General features: G+C 38.1%; 1 protein-coding gene across 1 annotated transcript; it reads left to right on the top strand.

The window, feature by feature from the left end:
• The first annotated feature begins 741 nt into the window (after nt 1-741).
• Nucleotides 742-22,527, top strand: LOC125669064 (deleted in malignant brain tumors 1 protein-like). The gene is made up of 17 exons (XM_056161404.1): nt 742-1,036; nt 1,914-2,222; nt 3,414-3,722; nt 4,600-4,908; nt 6,101-6,409; nt 7,288-7,596; nt 7,905-7,966; nt 8,731-9,097; nt 9,280-9,332; nt 9,981-10,347; nt 11,225-11,508; nt 12,668-13,034; nt 13,976-14,284; nt 15,162-15,470; nt 17,313-17,621; nt 18,149-22,072; nt 22,177-22,527. Exons 1-17 carry the CDS (start codon nt 811-813, stop codon nt 22,257-22,259), a joined length of 8,205 nt encoding a protein of 2,734 aa, XP_056017379.1. The 5' UTR covers nt 742-810; the 3' UTR covers nt 22,260-22,527.
• The last annotated feature ends 614 nt before the right edge of the window (nt 22,528-23,141 follow it).

The following is a 23,141-nucleotide window of genomic DNA, read 5'->3' on the forward strand; positions in this document are numbered from 1 at the left end:
TCTGGAAGTGAAATACTCTTATGTATTTATAGATTTGAGATATGAAGATATTAATAAATTTCCATAGAAATAATCCCGTGGGGATCCGGATTCGAATAGGTCCTTAGTACCCCTTGCTTGTCGTAATAGGCGACTAAATGGGGCGGTCCTTCCGATGAGACCGCGGAAACTGAAGCTCCCGTGTCACAGCAGCTGTGGCACGATAAAGATCTCTCCCCTCTCAAAGGATTTAAGCTCCAAGCATAGGCCTAAATTTTGAAGCCCTTCATCGGCAATGTTGACGTCTCTATATGAGTAAAAATCTTCTCGAGCGGGACGTTAAACAATATCGAACCAACCATCAAACCATAAAAATATAGCCAAAAAGATACACTTCTCGGATGTTTATTTTATGTCTTTTTGTAAATAATGAACTTATCGAATGAGGTGAAATATAACAATTTTACACATCCTATCAAGATGCAAAATTGTAAAAGCTTTAACTGAATAACATACTGCACGATGAAAAGGCATGTAAAACAACATTGCTATCATAATCCTTCCTGTTATGTATCCATCAAACGTCGATTAATAACAAATGGAAAACAATGAGTATCAAAAATATCGACTTGTGCTCAATGAGGTCTCTTAAAACACCACAGTTACCATACGTCATTCTAAAAGTTCTAGAAAATACGTGCCACACCGTATGTTAATTTTACCCTGAGAATGATTGTAACTGTTGTAGGTGGACAGGGCTCGGTAACCATTGCCTCCGGAGGACGAGTATACGTAAGCAACATCAATGGAACGGGTACCATCTGTGGTGACATGTGGGACGACTTTGATGCTGACGTTGTTTGCCGTCAAATGGGATTTACCTCTGGAACTGCAATCCATTTGCCACGAGATCAAGTGTCCAACAGACTAGTCTTCAATGTACGTTGCTCTGGTCATGAGACGGACCTTATGTCTTGTCCAGCTGATGGATTTGACGTAGGTGGAATGTGTGCCTATTCTGATGATGCTGGTGTTAACTGTAGCAGTGTGTCAAATGGTAAGACTACACACTTTCCATTCCGTTAGAATGACACTAATTTACCGATATATTGTTCATTTGAGTCACTGTTGAAAACCGCTGGAAATTGTAAATGAACACATCGTACTTATCAAACTAATTCTAAAATACGATGTCATTGTTCGATTAATTGATATCATAATTATTTAAATCTTCCTTGTAAGAGTATTTAGTTAGACTTTAAGTTCGTATTAATCTGGAAGTGAAATACTATATGTATTTATAGATTTGAGATATGAAAATATTAGTGAATTTCTATAGTAATAATCTCGTGGGGATCCGGGTCCTTAGTACCTCTTGCTTGTCGTAATAGACGACTAAATGGGGCGGTCATTCCGATGAGACCACAAAAAATGAGGCTCTCGTGTCACAGCAGCTGTGGCACGATAAAGATCTCTCCCCTCTCAAAGGATTTAAGCTCCGAACATAGGCCTAAATTTTGAAGCCCTTCATCGGCAATGGTGACGTCTCTATATGAGTAAAAAAACTTCTCGAGCGGGACGGTAAACAATATCGAACCAACCATCAAACCTTGAATATATATAGCCAAAAAGATACACTTTTCCGATGTTTATTTTATGTCTTTTTTTTAAAATAATGAACTTATCAAATGAGGTGATAAACATCCTATAAAGACGCAAAATTGTAAAAGCTTTAACTGAATAACATACTGCACGATGAAAAGGCCTGTGAAACAACATTGCTATCAAAATCCTTACTTATATGTATCCATCAAATCATCGATTGATAACGAAATGGAAAAAATGAGGTTTTAAAAATGTTGAGTTAAAATTGATTGAATTTGCAGTTCATGACTTTTAGATTCTCTTATACATGTATTTCACATTCTTCATAGGTGGACAATCAACTGTAATGATTGGACCAGGAGGAAGGGTGTTAAGTTACACCGTGAACGGAACGGGGACGGTGTGTGCTGACAGATGGGATGATGTGGATGCTGACGTTGTTTGCCGACAAATGGGATTCCCATCCGGAACTGCCAGTTTTCTCCCACGTGACTACATGTACAACAGAGTCATCTTTAATGTCCGTTGTAATGGCAACGAAACCCAGGTGCAGCAGTGTCCGGTGGACCAGTGGGATATGTTTGGAAATTGTCCATATCTTGGTGACGCCGGTGTAAATTGCAACAATATATCTCAGAGTGAGTAGCCTCAATTCAGGTTCATACCGATGTTCAATCGGCTCATTCGGGTATTGATTATGTCTTCATTTGGTGAAGAACAAGATTCAAGTCGAATTTTGTACATGAATCACTGTAATATATCACTCTTAAACGACGTAATGGCGTCATTCACTGTTGAAAAACCACATGAAGTTGTAAATGAACACGTCGTACGGATCAAATTTAGTTGATAACAGGATGTTATTTTTCGATTAATTAATATCATATTCATGTGTTGAATCTTAATGGTAAGTATTCATAAATTTAAGATATGAAAATGTTTACAGATGTTCATAGTAACATAGTCAACAAGATACACTTCTTCATTGATGGCATATCACTAGTTTATGTAGAATGACTGTATACAATGATGATGTGAAACAGTTTTTCTCCACTGACCATTTCATAAGGATACTCTTGATAATGTTTCACATTTCACACCTACATCCCAAATTACTTCACGAGTCTTCATAGATGTTCATTATGTATATTTAAAATAAATAATCCCGTGAGGATCCGGGTTGGAATAGGTCCCTAGTACCCCTTGCTTGTCGTAAAAGGCGACTAAATGGGGCGGTCCTTCCGATGAGACCGCAAAAACTGAGGCTCCCGTGTCACAGCAGCTGTGGCACGATAAAGATATCTCCCCTCTCAAAGGATTTAAGCTCCAAACATAGGCCTAAATTTAGCAGCCCTTCATCGACAATGTTGACGTCTCCATGTGAGTAAAAAACTTCTCGAACGGGACGGTAAACAATATCAAACCAACCATCAAACAATAAAAATATAGCCAAAAAGATACACTTCTCGGATGTTTATTTTATGTCTTTTTGTAAATAATGAACTTATCGAATGAGGTGAAATATAACAATTTTACACATCCTATCAAGATGCAAAATTGTAAAAGCTTTAACTGAATAACACACTGCACGATGAAATGGCCTGTGAAAGAACATTGCTATCATAATCCTTACTTTTATGTATCCATCAAACGTAGATTGATAAGAAAATGGAAAAAAAAATGAGCTTCAAAAATATCGACTAGTTTGATAAGTGCTGAATGATGTCTCTTAAAACACCACAGATACCATACGGCATTCTAAAAGTTCTAGAAAATACGTGCCACACCGTATGTTAATTTTACCCTGAGAATGATTGTAACTGTTGTAGGTGGACAGGGCTCGGTAACCATTGCCTCCGGAGGACGAGTATACGTAAGCAACATCAATGGAACGGGTACCATCTGTGGTGACATGTGGGACGACTTTGATGCTGACGTTGTTTGCCGTCAAATGGGATTTCCCTCTGGAACTGCAATCCATTTGCCACGAGATCAAGTGTCCAACAGACTAGTCTTCAATGTACGTTGCTCTGGTCATGAGACGGACCTTATGTCTTGTCCAGCTGATGGATTTGACGTAGGTGGAATGTGTGCCTATTCTGATGATGCTGGTGTTAACTGTAGCAGTGTGTCAAATGGTAAGACTACACACTTTCCATTCCGTTAGAATGACACTAATTTACCGATATATTGTTCATTTGAGTCACTGTTGAAAACCGCTGGAAATTGTAAATGAACACATCGTACTTATCAAACTAATTCTAAAATACGATGTCATTGTTCGATTAATTGATATCATAATTATTTAAATCTTCCTTGTAAGAGTATTTAGTTAGACTTTAAGTTCGTATTAATCTGGAAGTGAAATACTATATGTATTTATAGATTTGAGATATGAAAATATTAGTGAATTTCTATAGTAATAATCTCGTGGGGATCCGGGTCCTTAGTACCTCTTGCTTGTCGTAATAGACGACTAAATGGGGCGGTCATTCCGATGAGACCACAAAAAATGAGGCTCTCGTGTCACAGCAGCTGTGGCACGATAAAGATCTCTCCCCTCTCAAAGGATTTAAGCTCCGAACATAGGCCTAAATTTTGAAGCCCTTCATCGGCAATGGTGACGTCTCTATATGAGTAAAAAAACTTCTCGAGCGGGACGGTAAACAATATCGAACCAACCATCAAACCTTGAATATATATAGCCAAAAAGATACACTTTTCCGATGTTTATTTTATGTCTTTTTTTTAAAATAATGAACTTATCAAATGAGGTGATAAACATCCTATAAAGACGCAAAATTGTAAAAGCTTTAACTGAATAACATACTGCACGATGAAAAGGCCTGTGAAACAACATTGCTATCAAAATCCTTACTTATATGTATCCATCAAATCATCGATTGATAACGAAATGGAAAAAATGAGGTTTTAAAAATGTTGAGTTAAAATTGATTGAATTTGCAGTTCATGACTTTTAGATTCTCTTATACATGTATTTCACATTCTTCATAGGTGGACAATCAACTGTAATGATTGGACCAGGAGGAAGGGTGTTAAGTTACACCGTGAACGGAACGGGGACGGTGTGTGCTGACAGATGGGATGATGTGGATGCTGACGTTGTTTGCCGACAAATGGGATTCCCATCCGGAACTGCCAGTTTTCTCCCACGTGACTACATGTACAACAGAGTCATCTTTAATGTCCGTTGTAATGGCAACGAAACCCAGGTGCAGCAGTGTCCGGTGGACCAGTGGGATATGTTTGGAAATTGTCCATATCTTGGTGACGCCGGTGTAAATTGCAACAATATATCTCAGAGTGAGTAGCCTCAATTCAGGTTCATACCGATGTTCAATCGGCTCATTCGGGTATTGATTATGTCTTCATTTGGTGAAGAACAAGATTCAAGTCGAATTTTGTACATGAATCACTGTAATATATCACTCTTAAACGACGTAATGGCGTCATTCACTGTTGAAAAACCACATGAAGTTGTAAATGAACACGTCGTACGGATCAAATTTAGTTGATAACAGGATGTTATTTTTCGATTAATTAATATCATATTCATGTGTTGAATCTTAATGGTAAGTATTTATAAATTTAAGATATGAAAATGTTTACAGATGTTCATAGTAACATAGTCAACAAGATACACTTCTTCATTGATGGCATATCACTAGTTTATGTAGAATGACTGTATACAATGATGATGTGAAACAGTTTTTCTCCACTGACCATTTCATAAGGATACTCTTGATAATGTTTCACATTTCACACCTACATCCCAAATTACTTCACGAGTCTTCATAGATGTTCATTATGTATATTTAAAATAAATAATCCCGTGAGGATCCGGGTTGGAATAGGTCCCTAGTACCCCTTGCTTGTCGTAAAAGGCGACTAAATGGGGCGGTCCTTCCGATGAGACCGCAAAAACTGAGGCTCCCGTGTCACAGCAGCTGTGGCACGATAAAGATATCTCCCCTCTCAAAGGATTTAAGCTCCAAACATAGGCCTAAATTTAGCAGCCCTTCATCGACAATGTTGACGTCTCCATGTGAGTAAAAAACTTCTCGAACGGGACGGTAAACAATATCAAACCAACCATCAAACAATAAAAATATAGCCAAAAAGATACACTTCTCGGATGTTTATTTTATGTCTTTTTGTAAATAATGAACTTATCGAATGAGGTGAAATATAACAATTTTACACATCCTATCAAGATGCAAAATTGTAAAAGCTTTAACTGAATAACACACTGCACGATGAAATGGCCTGTGAAAGAACATTGCTATCATAATCCTTACTTTTATGTATCCATCAAACGTAGATTGATAAGAAAATGGAAAAAAAAAATGAGCTTCAAAAATATCGACTAGTTTGATAAGTGCTGAATGATGTCTCTTAAAACACCACAGATACCATACGTCATTCTAAAAGTTCTAGAAAATACGTGCCACACCGTATGTTAATTTTACCCTGAGAATGATTGTAACTGTTGTAGGTGGACAGGGCTCGGTAACCATTGCCTCCGGAGGACGAGTATACGTAAGCAACATCAATGGAACGGGTACCATCTGTGGTGACATGTGGGACGACTTTGATGCTGACGTTGTTTGCCGTCAAATGGGATTTACCTCTGGAACTGCAATCCATTTGCCACGAGATCAAGTGTCCAACAGACTAGTCTTCAATGTACGTTGCTCTGGTCATGAGACGGACCTTATGTCTTGTCCAGCTGATGGATTTGACGTAGGTGGAATGTGTGCCTATTCTGATGATGCTGGTGTTAACTGTAGCAGTGTGTCAAATGGTAAGACTACACACTTTCCATTCCGTTAGAATGACACTAATTTACCGATATATTGTTCATTTGAGTCACTGTTGAAAACCGCTGGAAATTGTAAATGAACACATCGTACTTATCAAACTAATTCTAAAATACGATGTCATTGTTCGATTAATTGATATCATAATTATTTAAATCTTCCTTGTAAGAGTATTTAGTTAGACTTTAAGTTCGTATTAATCTGGAAGTGAAATACTATATGTATTTATAGATTTGAGATATGAAAATATTAGTGAATTTCTATAGTAATAATCTCGTGGGGATCCGGGTCCTTAGTACCTCTTGCTTGTCGTAATAGACGACTAAATGGGGCGGTCATTCCGATGAGACCACAAAAAATGAGGCTCTCGTGTCACAGCAGCTGTGGCACGATAAAGATCTCTCCCCTCTCAAAGGATTTAAGCTCCGAACATAGGCCTAAATTTTGAAGCCCTTCATCGGCAATGGTGACGTCTCTATATGAGTAAAAAAACTTCTCGAGCGGGACGGTAAACAATATCGAACCAACCATCAAACCTTGAATATATATAGCCAAAAAGATACACTTTTCCGATGTTTATTTTATGTCTTTTTTTTTAAAATAATGAACTTATCAAATGAGGTGATAAACATCCTATAAAGACGCAAAATTGTAAAAGCTTTAACTGAATAACATACTGCACGATGAAAAGGCCTGTGAAACAACATTGCTATCAAAATCCTTACTTATATGTATCCATCAAATCATCGATTGATAACGAAATGGAAAAAATGAGGTTTTAAAAATGTTGAGTTAAAATTGATTGAATTTGCAGTTCATGACTTTTAGATTCTCTTATACATGTATTTCACATTCTTCATAGGTGGACAATCAACTGTAATGATTGGACCAGGAGGAAGGGTGTTAAGTTACACCGTGAACGGAACGGGGACGGTGTGTGCTGACAGATGGGATGATGTGGATGCTGACGTTGTTTGCCGACAAATGGGATTCCCATCCGGAACTGCCAGTTTTCTCCCACGTGACTACATGTACAACAGAGTCATCTTTAATGTCCGTTGTAATGGCAACGAAACCCAGGTGCAGCAGTGTCCGGTGGACCAGTGGGATATGTTTGGAAATTGTCCATATCTTGGTGACGCCGGTGTAAATTGCAACAATATATCTCAGAGTGAGTAGCCTCAATTCAGGTTCATACCGATGTTCAATCGGCTCATTCGGGTATTGATTATGTCTTCATTTGGTGAAGAACAAGATTCAAGTCGAATTTTGTACATGAATCACTGTAATATATCACTCTTAAACGACGTAATGGCGTCATTCACTGTTGAAAAACCACATGAAGTTGTAAATGAACACGTCGTACGGATCAAATTTAGTTGATAACAGGATGTTATTTTTCGATTAATTAATATCATATTCATGTGTTGAATCTTAATGGTAAGTATTCATAAATTTAAGATATGAAAATGTTTACAGATGTTCATAGTAACATAGTCAACAAGATACACTTCTTCATTGATGGCATATCACTAGTTTATGTAGAATGACTGTATACAATGATGATGTGAAACGGTTTTTCTCCACTGACCATTTCATAAGGATACTCTTGATAATGTTTCACATTTCACACCTACATCCCAAATTACTTCACGAGTCTTCATAGATGTTCATTATGTATATTTAAAATAAATAATCCCGTGAGGATCCGGGTTGGAATAGGTCCCTAGTACCCCTTGCTTGTCGTAAAAGGCGACTAAATGGGGCGGTCCTTCCGATGAGACCGCAAAAACTGAGGTTCCCGTGTCACAGCAGCTGTGGCACGATAAAGATATCTCCCCTCTCAAAGGATTTAAGCTCCAAACATAGGCCTAAATTTAGCAGCCCTTCATCGACAATGTTGACGTCTCCATGTGAGTAAAAAACTTCTCGAGCGGGACGGTAAACAATATCAAACCAACCATCAAACAATAAAAATATAGCCAAAAAGATACACTTCTCGGATGTTTATTTTATGTCTTTTTGTAAATAATGAACTTATCGAATGAGGTGAAATATAACAATTTTACACATCCTATCAAGATGCAAAATTGTAAAAGCTTTAACTGAATAACACACTGCACGATGAAATGGCCTGAGAAAGAACATTGCTATCATAATCCTTACTTTTATGTATCCATCAAACGTAGATTGATAAGAAAATGGAAAAAAAAAATGAGCTTCAAAAATATCGACTAGTTTGATAAGTGCTGAATGATGTCTCTTAAAACACCACAGATACCATACGGCATTCTAAAAGTTCTAGAAAATACGTGCCACACCGTATGTTAATTTTGTCCTGAGAATGATTGTAACTGTTGTAGGTGGACAGGGCTCGGTGACCATTGCCTCCGGAGGACGAGTATACGTAAGCAACATCAATGGAACGGGTACCATCTGTGGTGACATGTGGGACGACTTTGATGCTGACGTTGTTTGCCGTCAAATGGGATTTCCCTCTGGAACTGCAATCCATTTGCCACGAGATCAAGTGTCCAACAGACTAGTCTTCAATGTACGTTGCTCTGGTCATGAGACGAACCTTATGTCTTGTCCAGCTGATGGATTTGACGTAGGTGGAATGTGTGCCTATTCTGATGATGCTGGTGTTAACTGTAGCAGTGTGTCAAATGGTAAGACTACACACTTTCCATTCCGTTAGAATGACACTAATTTACCGATATATTGTTCATTTAAGTCACTGTTGAAAACCACTGGAAATTGTAAATGAATACATCGTACTTGTCAAACTCATTCTATAATAGGATGTTATTCGATTTATCTATATCGCAATTATTCAAATCTTCCTTGTAAGAGTGTTTAGTTAGACTTCAAGTTCATTTGAATCTGGAAGTGAAATACTCTTATGTATTTATAGATTTGAGATATGAAGATATTAATAAATTTCCATAGAAATAATCCCGTGGGGATCCGGATTCGAATAGGTCCTTAGTACCCCTTGCTTGTCGTAATAGGCGACTAAATGGGGCGGTCCGTCCTATGAGACTGCAAAAACTGAGGCTCCCGTGTCACAGCAGCTGTGGCACGATAAATATATCTCCCCTCTCAAAGGATTTAAGCTCCAAGCATAGGCCTAAATTTTGAAGCCCTTCATCGACAATATTGACGTCTCCATGTGAGTACAAAATCTTCTCGAGCGGGACGGTAAACAATATCAAACCAACCATCAAACCATAAAAATATAGCCAAAAAGATACACTTCTCGGATGTTTATTTTATGTCTTTTTGTAAATAATGAACTTATCGAATGAGGTGTAATATAACAATTTTACACATCCTATCAAGATGCAAAATTGTAAAAGCTTTAACTGAATAACATACTGCACGATGAAAAGGCATGTAAAACAACATTGCTATCATAATCCTTCCTGTTATGTATCCATCAAACGTCGATTAATAACAAATGGAAAACAATGAGTATCAAAAATATCGACTTGTGCTCAATGAGGTCTCTTAAAACACCACAGTTACCATACGTCATTCTAAAAGTTCTAGAAAATACGTGCCACACCGTATGTTAATTTTACCCTGAGAATGATTGTAACTGTTGTAGGTGGACAGGGCTCGGTAACCATTGCCTCCGGAGGACGAGTATACGTAAGCAACATCAATGGAACGGGTACCATCTGTGGTGACATGTGGGACGACTTTGATGCTGACGTTGTTTGCCGTCAAATGGGATTTACCTCTGGAACTGCAATCCATTTGCCACGAGATAAAGTGTCCAACAGACTAGTCTTCAATGTACGTTGCTCTGGTCATGAGACGGACCTTATGTCTTGTCCAGCTGATGGATTTGACGTAGGTGGAATGTGTGCCTATTCTGATGATGCTGGTGTTAACTGTAGCAGTGTGTCAAATGGTAAGACTACACACTTTCCATTCCGTTAGAATGACACTAATTTACCGATATATTGTTCATTTGAGTCACTGTTGAAAACCGCTGGAAATTGTAAATGAACACATCGTACTTATCAAACTAATTCTAAAATACGATGTCATTGTTCGATTAATTGATATCATAATTATTTAAATCTTCCTTGTAAGAGTATTTAGTTAGACTTTAAGTTCGTATTAATCTGGAAGTGAAATACTATATGTATTTATAGATTTGAGATATGAAAATATTAGTGAATTTCTATAGTAATAATCTCGTGGGGATCCGGGTCCTTAGTACCTCTTGCTTGTCGTAATAGACGACTAAATGGGGCGGTCATTCCGATGAGACCACAAAAAATGAGGCTCTCGTGTCACAGCAGCTGTGGCACGATAAAGATCTCTCCCCTCTCAAAGGATTTAAGCTCCGAACATAGGCCTAAATTTTGAAGCCCTTCATCGGCAATGGTGACGTCTCTATATGAGTAAAAAAACTTCTCGAGCGGGACGGTAAACAATATCGAACCAACCATCAAACCTTGAATATATATAGCCAAAAAGATACACTTTTCCGATGTTTATTTTATGTCTTTTTTTTAAAATAATGAACTTATCAAATGAGGTGATAAACATCCTATAAAGACGCAAAATTGTAAAAGCTTTAACTGAATAACATACTGCACGATGAAAAGGCCTGTGAAACAACATTGCTATCAAAATCCTTACTTATATGTATCCATCAAATCGTCGATTGATAACGAAATGGAAAAAATGAGGTTTTAAAAATGTTGAGTTAAAATTGATTGAATTTGCAGTTCATGACTTTTAGATTCTCTTATACATGTATTTCACATTCTTCATAGGTGGACAATCAACTGTAATGATTGGACCAGGAGGAAGGGTGTTAAGTTACACCGTGAACGGAACGGGGACGGTGTGTGCTGACAGATGGGATGATGTGGATGCTGACGTTGTTTGCCGACAAATGGGATTCCCATCCGGAACTGCCAGTTTTCTCCCACGTGACTACATGTACAACAGAGTCATCTTTAATGTCCGTTGTAATGGCAACGAAACCCAGGTGCAGCAGTGTCCGGTGGACCAGTGGGATATGTTTGGAAATTGTCCATATCTTGGTGACGCCGGTGTAAATTGCAACAATATATCTCAGAGTGAGTAGCCTCAATTCAGGTTCATACCGATGTTCAATCGGCTCATTCGGGTATTGATTATGTCTTCATTTGGTGAAGAACAAGATTCAAGTCGAATTTTGTACATGAATCACTGTAATATATCACTCTTAAACGACGTAATGGCGTCATTCACTGTTGAAAAACCACATGAAGTTGTAAATGAACACGTCGTACGGATCAAATTTAGTTGATAACAGGATGTTATTTTTCGATTAATTAATATCATATTCATGTGTTGAATCTTAATGGTAAGTATTTATAAATTTAAGATATGAAAATGTTTACAGATGTTCATAGTAACATAGTCAACAAGATACACTTCTTCATTGATGGCATATCACTAGTTTATGTAGAATGACTGTATACAATGATGATGTGAAACGGTTTTTCTCCACTGACCATTTCATAAGGATACTCTTGATAATGTTTCACATTTCACACCTACATCCCAAATTACTTCACGAGTCTTCATAGATGTTCATTATGTATATTTAAAATAAATAATCCCGTGAGGATCCGGGTTGGAATAGGTCCCTAGTACCCCTTGCTTGTCGTAAAAGGCGACTAAATGGGGCGGTCCTTCCGATGAGACCGCAAAAACTGAGGTTCCCGTGTCACAGCAGCTGTGGCACGATAAAGATATCTCCCCTCTCAAAGGATTTAAGCTCCAAACATAGGCCTAAATTTAGCAGCCCTTCATCGACAATGTTGACGTCTCCATGTGAGTAAAAAACTTCTCGAGCGGGACGGTAAACAATATCAAACCAACCATCAAACAATAAAAATATAGCCAAAAAGATACACTTCTCGGATGTTTATTTTATGTCTTTTTGTAAATAATGAACTTATCGAATGAGGTGAAATATAACAATTTTACACATCCTATCAAGATGCAAAATTGTAAAAGCTTTAACTGAATAACACACTGCACGATGAAATGGCCTGAGAAAGAACATTGCTATCATAATCCTTACTTTTATGTATCCATCAAACGTAGATTGATAAGAAAATGGAAAAAAAAAATGAGCTTCAAAAATATCGACTAGTTTGATAAGTGCTGAATGATGTCTCTTAAAACACCACAGATACCATACGGCATTCTAAAAGTTCTAGAAAATACGTGCCACACCGTATGTTAATTTTGTCCTGAGAATGATTGTAACTGTTGTAGGTGGACAGGGCTCGGTGACCATTGCCTCCGGAGGACGAGTATACGTAAGCAACATCAATGGAACGGGTACCATCTGTGGTGACATGTGGGACGACTTTGATGCTGACGTTGTTTGCCGTCAAATGGGATTTCCCTCTGGAACTGCAATCCATTTGCCACGAGATCAAGTGTCCAACAGACTAGTCTTCAATGTACGTTGCTCTGGTCATGAGACGAACCTTATGTCTTGTCCAGCTGATGGATTTGACGTAGGTGGAATGTGTGCCTATTCTGATGATGCTGGTGTTAACTGTAGCAGTGTGTCAAATGGTAAGACTACACACTTTCCATTCCGTTAGAATGACACTAATTTACCGATATATTGTTCATTTAAGTCACTGTTGAAAACCACTGGAAATTGTAAATGAATACATCGTACTTGTCAAACTCATTCTATAATAGGATGTTATTCGATTTATCTATATCGCAATTATTCAAATCTTCCTTGTAAGAGTGTTTAGTTAGACTTCAAGTTCATATGAATCTGGAAGTGAAATACTCTTATGTATTTATAGATTTGAGATATGAAGATATTAATAAATTTCCATAGAAATAATCCCGTGGGGATCCGGATTCGAATAGGTCCTTAGTACCCCTTGCTTGTCGTAAAAGGCGACTAAATGGGGCGGTCCGTCCTATGAGACTGCAAAAACTGAGGCTCCCGTGTCACACCAGCTGTGGCACGATAAATATATCTCCCCTCTCAAAGGATTTAAGCTCCAAGCATAGGCCTAAATTTTGAAGCCCTTCATCGACAATATTGACGTCTCCATGTGAGTACAAAATCTTCTCGAGCGGGACGGTAAACAATATCAAACCAACCATCAAACCATAAAAATATAGCCAAAAAGATACACTTCTCGGATGTTTATTTTATGTCTTTTTGTAAATAATGAACTTATCGAATGAGGTGTAATATAACAATTTTACACATCCTATCAAGATGCAAAATTGTAAAAGCTTTAACTGAATAACATACTGCACGATGAAAAGGCATGTAAAACAACATTGCTATCATAATCCTTCCTGTTATGTATCCATCAAACGTCGATTAATAACAAATGGAAAACAATGAGTATCAAAAATATCGACTTGTGCTCAATGAGGTCTCTTAAAACACCACAGTTACCATACGTCATTCTAAAAGTTCTAGAAAATACGTGCCACACCGTATGTTAATTTTACCCTGAGAATGATTGTAACTGTTGTAGGTGGACAGGGCTCGGTAACCATTGCCTCCGGAGGACGAGTATACGTAAGCAACATCAATGGAACGGGTACCATCTGTGGTGACATGTGGGACGACTTTGATGCTGACGTTGTTTGCCGTCAAATGGGATTTACCTCTGGAACTGCAATCCATTTGCCACGAGATCAAGTGTCCAACAGACTAGTCTTCAATGTACGTTGCTCTGGTCATGAGACGAACCTTATGTCTTGTCCAGCTGATGGATTTGACGTAGGTGGAATGTGTGCCTATTCTGATGATGCTGGTGTTAACTGTAGCAGTGTGTCAAATGGTAAGACTACACACTTTCCATTCCGTTAGAATGACACTAATTTACCGATATATTGTTCATTTGAGTCACTGTTGAAAACCGCTGGAAATTGTAAATGAACACATCGTACTTATCAAACTAATTCTAAAATACGATGTCATTGTTCGATTAATTGATATCATAATTATTTAAATCTTCCTTGTAAGAGTATTTAGTTAGACTTTAAGTTCGTATTAATCTGGAAGTGAAATACTATATGTATTTATAGATTTGAGATATGAAAATATTAGTGAATTTCTATAGTAATAATCTCGTGGGGATCCGGGTCCTTAGTACCTCTTGCTTGTCGTAATAGACGACTAAATGGGGCGGTCATTCCGATGAGACCACAAAAAATGAGGCTCTCGTGTCACAGCAGCTGTGGCACGATAAAGATCTCTCCCCTCTCAAAGGATTTAAGCTCCGAACATAGGCCTAAAGTTTGAAGCCCTTCATCGGCAATGGTGACGTCTCTATATGAGTAAAAAATCTTCTCGAGCGGGACGGTAAACAATATCGAACCAACCATCAAACCTTGAATATATATAGCCAAAAAGATACACTTTTCCGATGTTTATTTTATGTCTTTTTTTTAAAATAATGAACTTATCAAATGAGGTGATAAACATCCTATAAAGACGCAAAATTGTAAAAGCTTTAACTGAATAACATACTGCACGATGAAAAGGCCTGTGAAACAACATTGCTATCAAAATCCTTACTTATATGTATCCATCAAATCGTCGATTGATAACGAAATGGAAAAAATGAGGTTTTAAAAATGTTGAGTTAAAATTGATTGAATTTGCAGTTCATGACTTTTAGATTCTCTTATACATGTATTTCACATTCTTCATAGGTGGACAATCAACTGTAATGATTGGACCAGGAGGAAGGGTGTTAAGTTACACCGTGAACGGAACGGGGACGGTGTGTGCTGACAGATGGGATGATGTGGATGCTGACGTTGTTTGCCGACAAATGGGATTCCCATCCGGAACTGCCAGTTTTCTCCCACGTGACTACATGTACAACAGAGTCATCTTTAATGTCCGTTGTAATGGCAACGAAACCCAGGTGCAGCAGTGTCCGGTGGACCAGTGGGATATGTTTGGAAATTGTCCATATCTTGGTGACGCCGGTGTAAATTGCAACAATATATCTCAGAGTGAGTAGCCTCAATTCAGGTTCATACCGATGTTCAATCGGCTCATTCGGGTATTGATTATGTCTTCATTTGGTGAAGAACAAGATTCAAGTCGAATTTTGTACATGAATCACTGTAATATATCACTCTTAAACGACGTAATGGCGTCATTCACTGTTGAAAAACCACATGAAGTTGTAAATGAACACGTCGTACGGATCAAACTTAGTCTATAACATGATGTTATTTTTCGATTAATTAATATCATATTCATGTGTTGAATCTTAATGGTAAGTATTTATAAATTTAAGATATGAAAATGTTTACAGATTTTCATAGTACCATGGTCAACAAGATACACTTCTTCATTGATGGCATATCACTAGTTTATGTAGAATGACTGTATACAATGATTATGTGAAACGGTTTTTCTCCACTGACCATTTCATAAGAATACTCTTGATAATATTTCACATTTCACACCTACATCCCAAATGTCCCACTTCACGAGTCTTCATAGATGTTCATTATGTATATTTAAAATAAATAATCTCGTGAGTATCCGGGTTGGAATAGGTCCCTAGTACCCTTGCTTGTCGTAAAAGGCGACTAAATGGGGCGGTCCGTCCTATGAGACTGCAAAAACTGAGGCTCCCGTGTCACACCAGCTGTGGCACGATAAATATATCTCCCCTCTCAAAGGATTTAAGCTCCAAGCATAGGCCTAAATTTTGAAGCCCTTCATCGACAATATTGACGTCTCCATGTGAGTACAAAATCTTCTCGAGCGGGACGGTAAACAATATCAAACCAACCATCAAACCATAAAAATATAGCCAAAAAGATACACTTCTCGGATGTTTATTTTATGTCTTTTTGTAAATAATGAACTTATCGAATGAGGTGTAATATAACAATTTTACACATCCTATCAAGATGCAAAATTGTAAAAGCTTTAACTGAATAACATACTGTACCGACGTTCAATCGGCTCATTCGGGTATTGGTTATGTCTTCTTTGGGTGAAGAACAAGATTCAAGTCGAATTTTGTACATGAATCACTCTAATATATCACTCTTAAACGACCTGATGGCGTCTTTCACTGTTGAAAAAGCACATGAAGTTGTAAATGAACACGTCGTACGGATCAAACTTAGTCTATAAAGGATGTTATTTTTCGATTAATTAATATCATATTTATGTGTTGAATCTGAAAGGTAAGAGTACCAGTATATAGTTTTGCTATAAGTTATAATCTGTATATCAAATACCTTAAGTATTTATAGATTTGAGATATGAAGATTTTTATAGATTTGCATAGTGACATGGTCAACAAGATACACTTCCTCAATGATAGCATATCATTAATTTATGTAGTATGACAATTTACAATGATGATGTGAAACGCTTTTTCTCCACTGACTATTTCATAAAGAGACTTTCTAATGTTTCACATTCGGACACCTACTTTCTAAGTTTCCCACTTCACTATAGTCTTCATAGATCTATTTTCATTATGTGTACTTAAAAATGAATTTATCGAATCAGTTGAAACATAAAGATTTTACATGTCCTATAAAGATGCAAAATTGTAAAAGCTTCAACCTAAATATCCTAATGCACAGTGAAAAGACCTGCAAAAGAGCATTGCTATCATGATCCTTACTTATATATATCCTTCCAAAATTCGATCAATAAGGACATAGAAAACAAACTGAGCTTCAGAAATGTTGACTAGTTTATAAGTGCTGAATGATGTCTCTTAAAACACCACAGATACCATACGTTATTATTGAAGTTTTAGAAAATACGTGCCACACCGTATGTTAATTTTACCCTGAGAATGAGTGTAACTGTTGTAGGTGGACAGGGCTCGGTGACCATTGCCTCCGGAGGACGAGTATACGTAAGCAACATCAATGGAACGGGTACCATCTGTGGTGACATGTGGGACGACTTTGATGCTGACGTTGTTTGCCGTCAGATGGGATTTCCCTCTGGAACTGCAATCCATTTGCCACGAGATCAAGTGTCCAACAGACTAGTCTTCAATGTACGTTGCTCTGGTCATGAGACGGACCTTATGTCTTGTCCAGCTGATGGATTTGACGTAGGTGGAATGTGTACCTATTCTGATGATGCTGGTGTTAACTGTAGCAGTATGTCAAATGGTAAGACTACACACTTTCCATTCCGTTAGAATGACAATTTAATTACTCGTTTAAAAAATCTAGGCGTAACGTCATAATTACAAAATTGGAAATGCTCAATGTGAATAAAAATAGCTCGTTTTACATGATACATTGATGCAGAGGGGTTTGATGAATTGTTTTAATCTACTGTTATTGAATAAATAACATTAGCCTGGAATGGCAATTCCGTCTATGCCTTCTATTGTAGTCAATTTTAGATATATACAAAGTTTATGATATATATGTTCAAAGCTAAGTTTGTTGATAATTTTGAATGAAGTTTGGATTATTTAATTTCATCAGACGGATAAAACAGTTATTATATTTGTAATGCGGTAACCATACCCATAACGGAGCAATTGGCTCTATTGTTACGCGTCACCATCCCATTTGCATGTCGTCAAATTTATCATAAAAAATCATGTCATTATGGCAATCACGTTACATGTACAAGTAAGTTATGTGCGTCTTTAATGCGTTATGCTGATAAAGATCTTTTTACGTAGGGCTTGTCAATATGGTGTACATAGGCCATGACGGCAGAGTAATGGCTGCCCACAACACAACTGGATACGTTGGTACTGTCTGCGGGTATATGTGGGATGATCAGGATGCTAACGTTTTGTGTCAACAATTCGGATACCTATCGGGAACTGCAAATCAAATGGTGCGAGATTACAATTATAGCAGAGCGATATTTAATGTGCAATGCACGGGAATGGAGCCCAATATTTATGCTTGTCCTGTAGACTATTCAGACACAACAAGCAACTGTGCAGCAGCCAATGATGCAGGAGTAACATGTGAAAATATGTCATCCTTGAATCTATCAACGTCGTCTCAATACTCGCAGTACTATACTCCATCATCCCAATATTCTCAATATTCACCAATGTCCTCTTATCCTCATATTTCCTCGCATAGTTCTCTATACTCATCAATGTCGCCTTACCCACCAGTATCTACACATTACTCTCAGTATTCCCCGATTTCTTCCTACCCAACAATGTCCACCCAATACCAATCAATATCATCACAATATTCTCAATATCCAACAATGTCGTCACAATATTCCCAATATCCATCAATGTCCTCTCAATATCCAACAATGTCATCATACTCTTCATACCCTCAGATGTCCTCACAATATTCCCAATATCCACCAATGTCCTCACAATCTTTCCAATATCCACCAATGTCCTCACAATCTTCCCAATATCCATCAATGTCCTCACAATATTCCCAATATCCATCAATGTCCTCTCAATACTCCCAGTATCCAATAATGTCCTCACAATCTACCCAATATCCACCAATGTACTCACAATATTCCCAATACCCATCAATGTCTTCACAATATTCTCAATATCCACCAATGTCCTCACAATATTCCCAATATCCATCAATGTCCTCTCAATCTTCCCAATACCCATCAATGTCTTCACAATATTCCCAATATCCATCAATGTCCTCTCAATACTCCCAGTATCCAATAATGTCTTCACAATCTACCCAATATCCACCAATGTCCTCACAATCTTCCCAATATCCATCAATGTCCTCTCAATACTCCCAGTATCCAATAATGTCCTCACAATCTTCCCAATATCCACCAATGTCCTCACAATATTCTCAATATCCACCAATGTCCTCACAATATTCTCAATATCCACCAATGTCCTCACAATCTACCCAATATCCACCAATGTCCTCACAATCTTCCCAATATCCACCAATGTCCTCGCAATCTTCCCAATATCCATCAATGTCCTCACAATCTACCCAATATCCACCAATATCCTCACAATCTTCCCAATATCCACCAATGTCCTCACAATCTTCCCAATATCCACCTATGTCCTCACAATATTCTCAATATCCACCAATGTCCTCACAATATTCTCAATATCCACCAATGTCCTCACAATCTACCCAATATCCACCAATGTCCTCACAATCTTCCCAATATCCACCAATGTCCTCACAATCTACCCAATATCCACCAATGTCCTCACAATATTCTCAATATCCACCAATGTCCTCACAATCTACCCAATATCCACCAATGTCCTCACAATCTTCCCAATATCCACCAATGTCCTCGCAATATTCCCAATATCCAACGATGTCCTCACAATCTTCCCAATATCCACCAATGTCCTCGCAATATTCCCAATATCCATCAATGTCCTCACAATCTACCCAATATCCACCAATATCCTCACAATCTTCCCAATATCCACCAATGTCCTCACAATATTCTCAATATCCACCAATGTCCTCACAATCTACCCAATATCCAACGATGTCCTCACAATATTCCCAATACCAAACGATGTCCTCACAATATTCCCAATACCCAACGATGTCCTCACAATATTCCCAATATCCACCAATGTCCTCACAATCTACCCAATATCCACCAATGTCCTCACAATCTTCCCAATATCCACCAATGTCCTCACAATCTTCCCAATATCCACCAATGTCCTCGCAATATTCCCAATATCCATCAATGTCCTCACAATCCACCCAATACCCACCAATATCCTCACAATCTTCCCAATATCCACCAATGTCCTCACAATATTCTCAATATCCACCAATGTCCTCACAATCTACCCAATATCCAACGATGTCCTCACAATCTACCCAATATCCAACGATGTCCTCACAATATTCCCAATACCAAACGATGTCTTCACAATATTCCCAATACCCAACGATGTCCTCACAATCTTCCCAATATCCACCAATGTTCTCACAATCTACCCAATATCCACCAATGTCCTCACAATCTTCCCAATATCCACCAATGTCCTCACAATCTTCCCAATATCCACCAATGTCCTCGCAATCTTCCCAATATCCATCAATGTCCTCACAATCTACCCAATACCCACCAATGTCCTCACAATCTTCCCAATATCCACCAATGTCCTCACAATATTCTCAATATCCACCAATGTCCTCACAATCTACCCAATATCCAACGATGTCCTCACAATATTCCCAATACCAAACGATGTCCTCACAATATTCCCAATATCCACCAATGTCCTCACAATCTACCCAATATCCACCAATGTCATCACAATCTTCCCAATATCCACCAATGTCCTCACAACCTACCCAATATCTTACAATGACCTCACAATCTACCCAATATCCACCAATGTCCTCACAATCTACCCAATATCCACCAATGTCCTCACAATCTTCTCAATATCTACCAATGTCCTCACAATCTTCACAATATCCAACAATGTCCTCACAATCTTCACAATATCCAACAATGTCCTCACAATCTTCCCAATATCCAACAATATCCTCACAATCTACCCAATATCCACCAATGTCCTCACAATCTTCTCAATATCCAACAATGTCCTCACAATCTTCCCAATATCCAACAATATCCTTACAATCTTCCCAATATCCAACAATGTCCTCACAGTCCTCTCAATATCCGTCAATGTCCTCACAATCTTCCCAATATCCATCAATGTCCTTACAATCTTCCCAATATCCACCAATGTCCTCTCAATATCCAACAATGTCACCATACTCCTCATACCCTCAGATGTCCTCACAGTCTTCCCAATATCTTTCAATTTCCTCACAATATTCTCAATACCCAAACCCTTCTACTTCTTCACAGTATCCATCAATGTCCTCCAGCCTCCCCATGTCATCTCAGTATTCAATTAATCCAACAACGTCGTCTATGTCTTTACAACCGACATCCGCTTCCACTGTAATGTCTTCTCAGTATGTGACTACACATGGAGCTCAAAGTACAACTCAAGCATCAACTGGACAGACCACAATGTCCTCTTCAAGTGGACTGATTTCTCAGCAAATAACTACTTCTGGAAGCCAAAGTACAACCCAAGGACCTAGTGGCCAAACTACATTAGGTGGACAAACAGCAACATTATCAAACGGACAGACCACCGTGTCTTCTTCAGGTGGACAGACCACGACTCCATCGTCAGGTGGACAGACCACGACTCCATCGTCGGGTGGACAGACCACGACTCCATCGTCGGGTGGACAGACCACGACTCCATCGTCAGGTGGACAGACCACGACTCCATCGTCGGGTGGACAGACCACGACTCCATCGTCGGGTGGACAGACCACGACTCCATCGTCAGGTGGACAGACCACGACTCCATCGTCAGGTGGACAGACCACGACACCATCGTCAGGTGGACAGACCACGACTCCATCGTCAGGTGGACAGACCACGACTCCATCGTCAGGTGGACAGACTACGACACCATCGTCAGGTGGACAGACCACGACTCCATCGTCAGGTGGACAGACTTCACCACAAGCACAGACCACAGAGCAGACAACTTCTAGTAACTGTCAACCGGGATCTGGGTCATGTTTCGTGCAAATGGACTCCTTGGGCGGCGGAGGTATGAAGGGTTTTTTTTTTTTTTTTTTTATCAAAATACTTTTAATCATGCAGTAGTTTAGTGAAGTTCAATATATTAATAAATTTATGATTTCCATTTTTCAGCGGATACAAGAATGGCATCATCTCTAATTACTATGCTGTTAAGCGTTGTTACTAGTTTTGTTTGTCTTGTTTTAATGAACTAGTATAATGTATATCATTTATAATTTAAAAGAAAATTATAACGAACATTGTACAAGAAACGTAACGGATCTGGTTTCTGTGAAAGCAACTGATCATTTACAAAGTAGAACTCTGAATTTTTTTCACACGACGACTGTTCCAGTCCGAGAAGGAAAACGTTATACAGTAAAAAGATTCTGCACTTTATTGTTATTTAGTAATTAGAAATCTTGTTCTCGTTCTGTGGATTTGTTATCAGGTTTTTATCTTTAATAAAAAATATCTTTTTGACTTTTTGTCTTATATGCTATGAGGTCCACTATTCAGAAGGCATAGGTCAAATGTCTCGGATTTTCTTACATTTTATAGTATGAGCATCACGTTGGTTCCGGCTATAATTTTGGTTCCGGACACATACTTATCCTTTTAAACTTTAAAGTGTTTACGGACGTTTACTTGTAGGTTTTCTCTCTTTCAGTGGGTTAAACATTTATCAAAGACTAATATCATTAATAGAGAAACATTTATACGTCTATTTCTGTGTTTTCACAAACCAAGAATTGTCAGGGCAGGTTTTTCTTTTTGTTTTTTCTTTTATTGATTATCCTGCTTTTGTAAACAGAAGGTGCGAAACTTACTTACATAGACGCGTGTTATACGCCTTTTTACCTATCAAACGCGCATTCATTGGAATCAAACCATGTAATATAATGAAAATCCATCTGTGACGTCATTCTATTGATTAAGCGCTCTCTCCCATCAATAAGGAATGGAGAGTTTCAGACAGCTACTTCGTAATGTTCTATTGAGTTTAATAGCTCTATATGTACAAAGGCCCCCTAATACTCCTGTCATTATTCATCTTTTAAGTTTTAACAAAAAGTAAATTATTTCCAAATTAAATC

The sequence above is a fragment of the Ostrea edulis genome, chromosome 4 (assembly GCF_947568905.1).
Source record: "Ostrea edulis chromosome 4, xbOstEdul1.1, whole genome shotgun sequence".
NCBI classification, from domain to species: domain Eukaryota; kingdom Metazoa; phylum Mollusca; class Bivalvia; order Ostreida; family Ostreidae; genus Ostrea; species Ostrea edulis.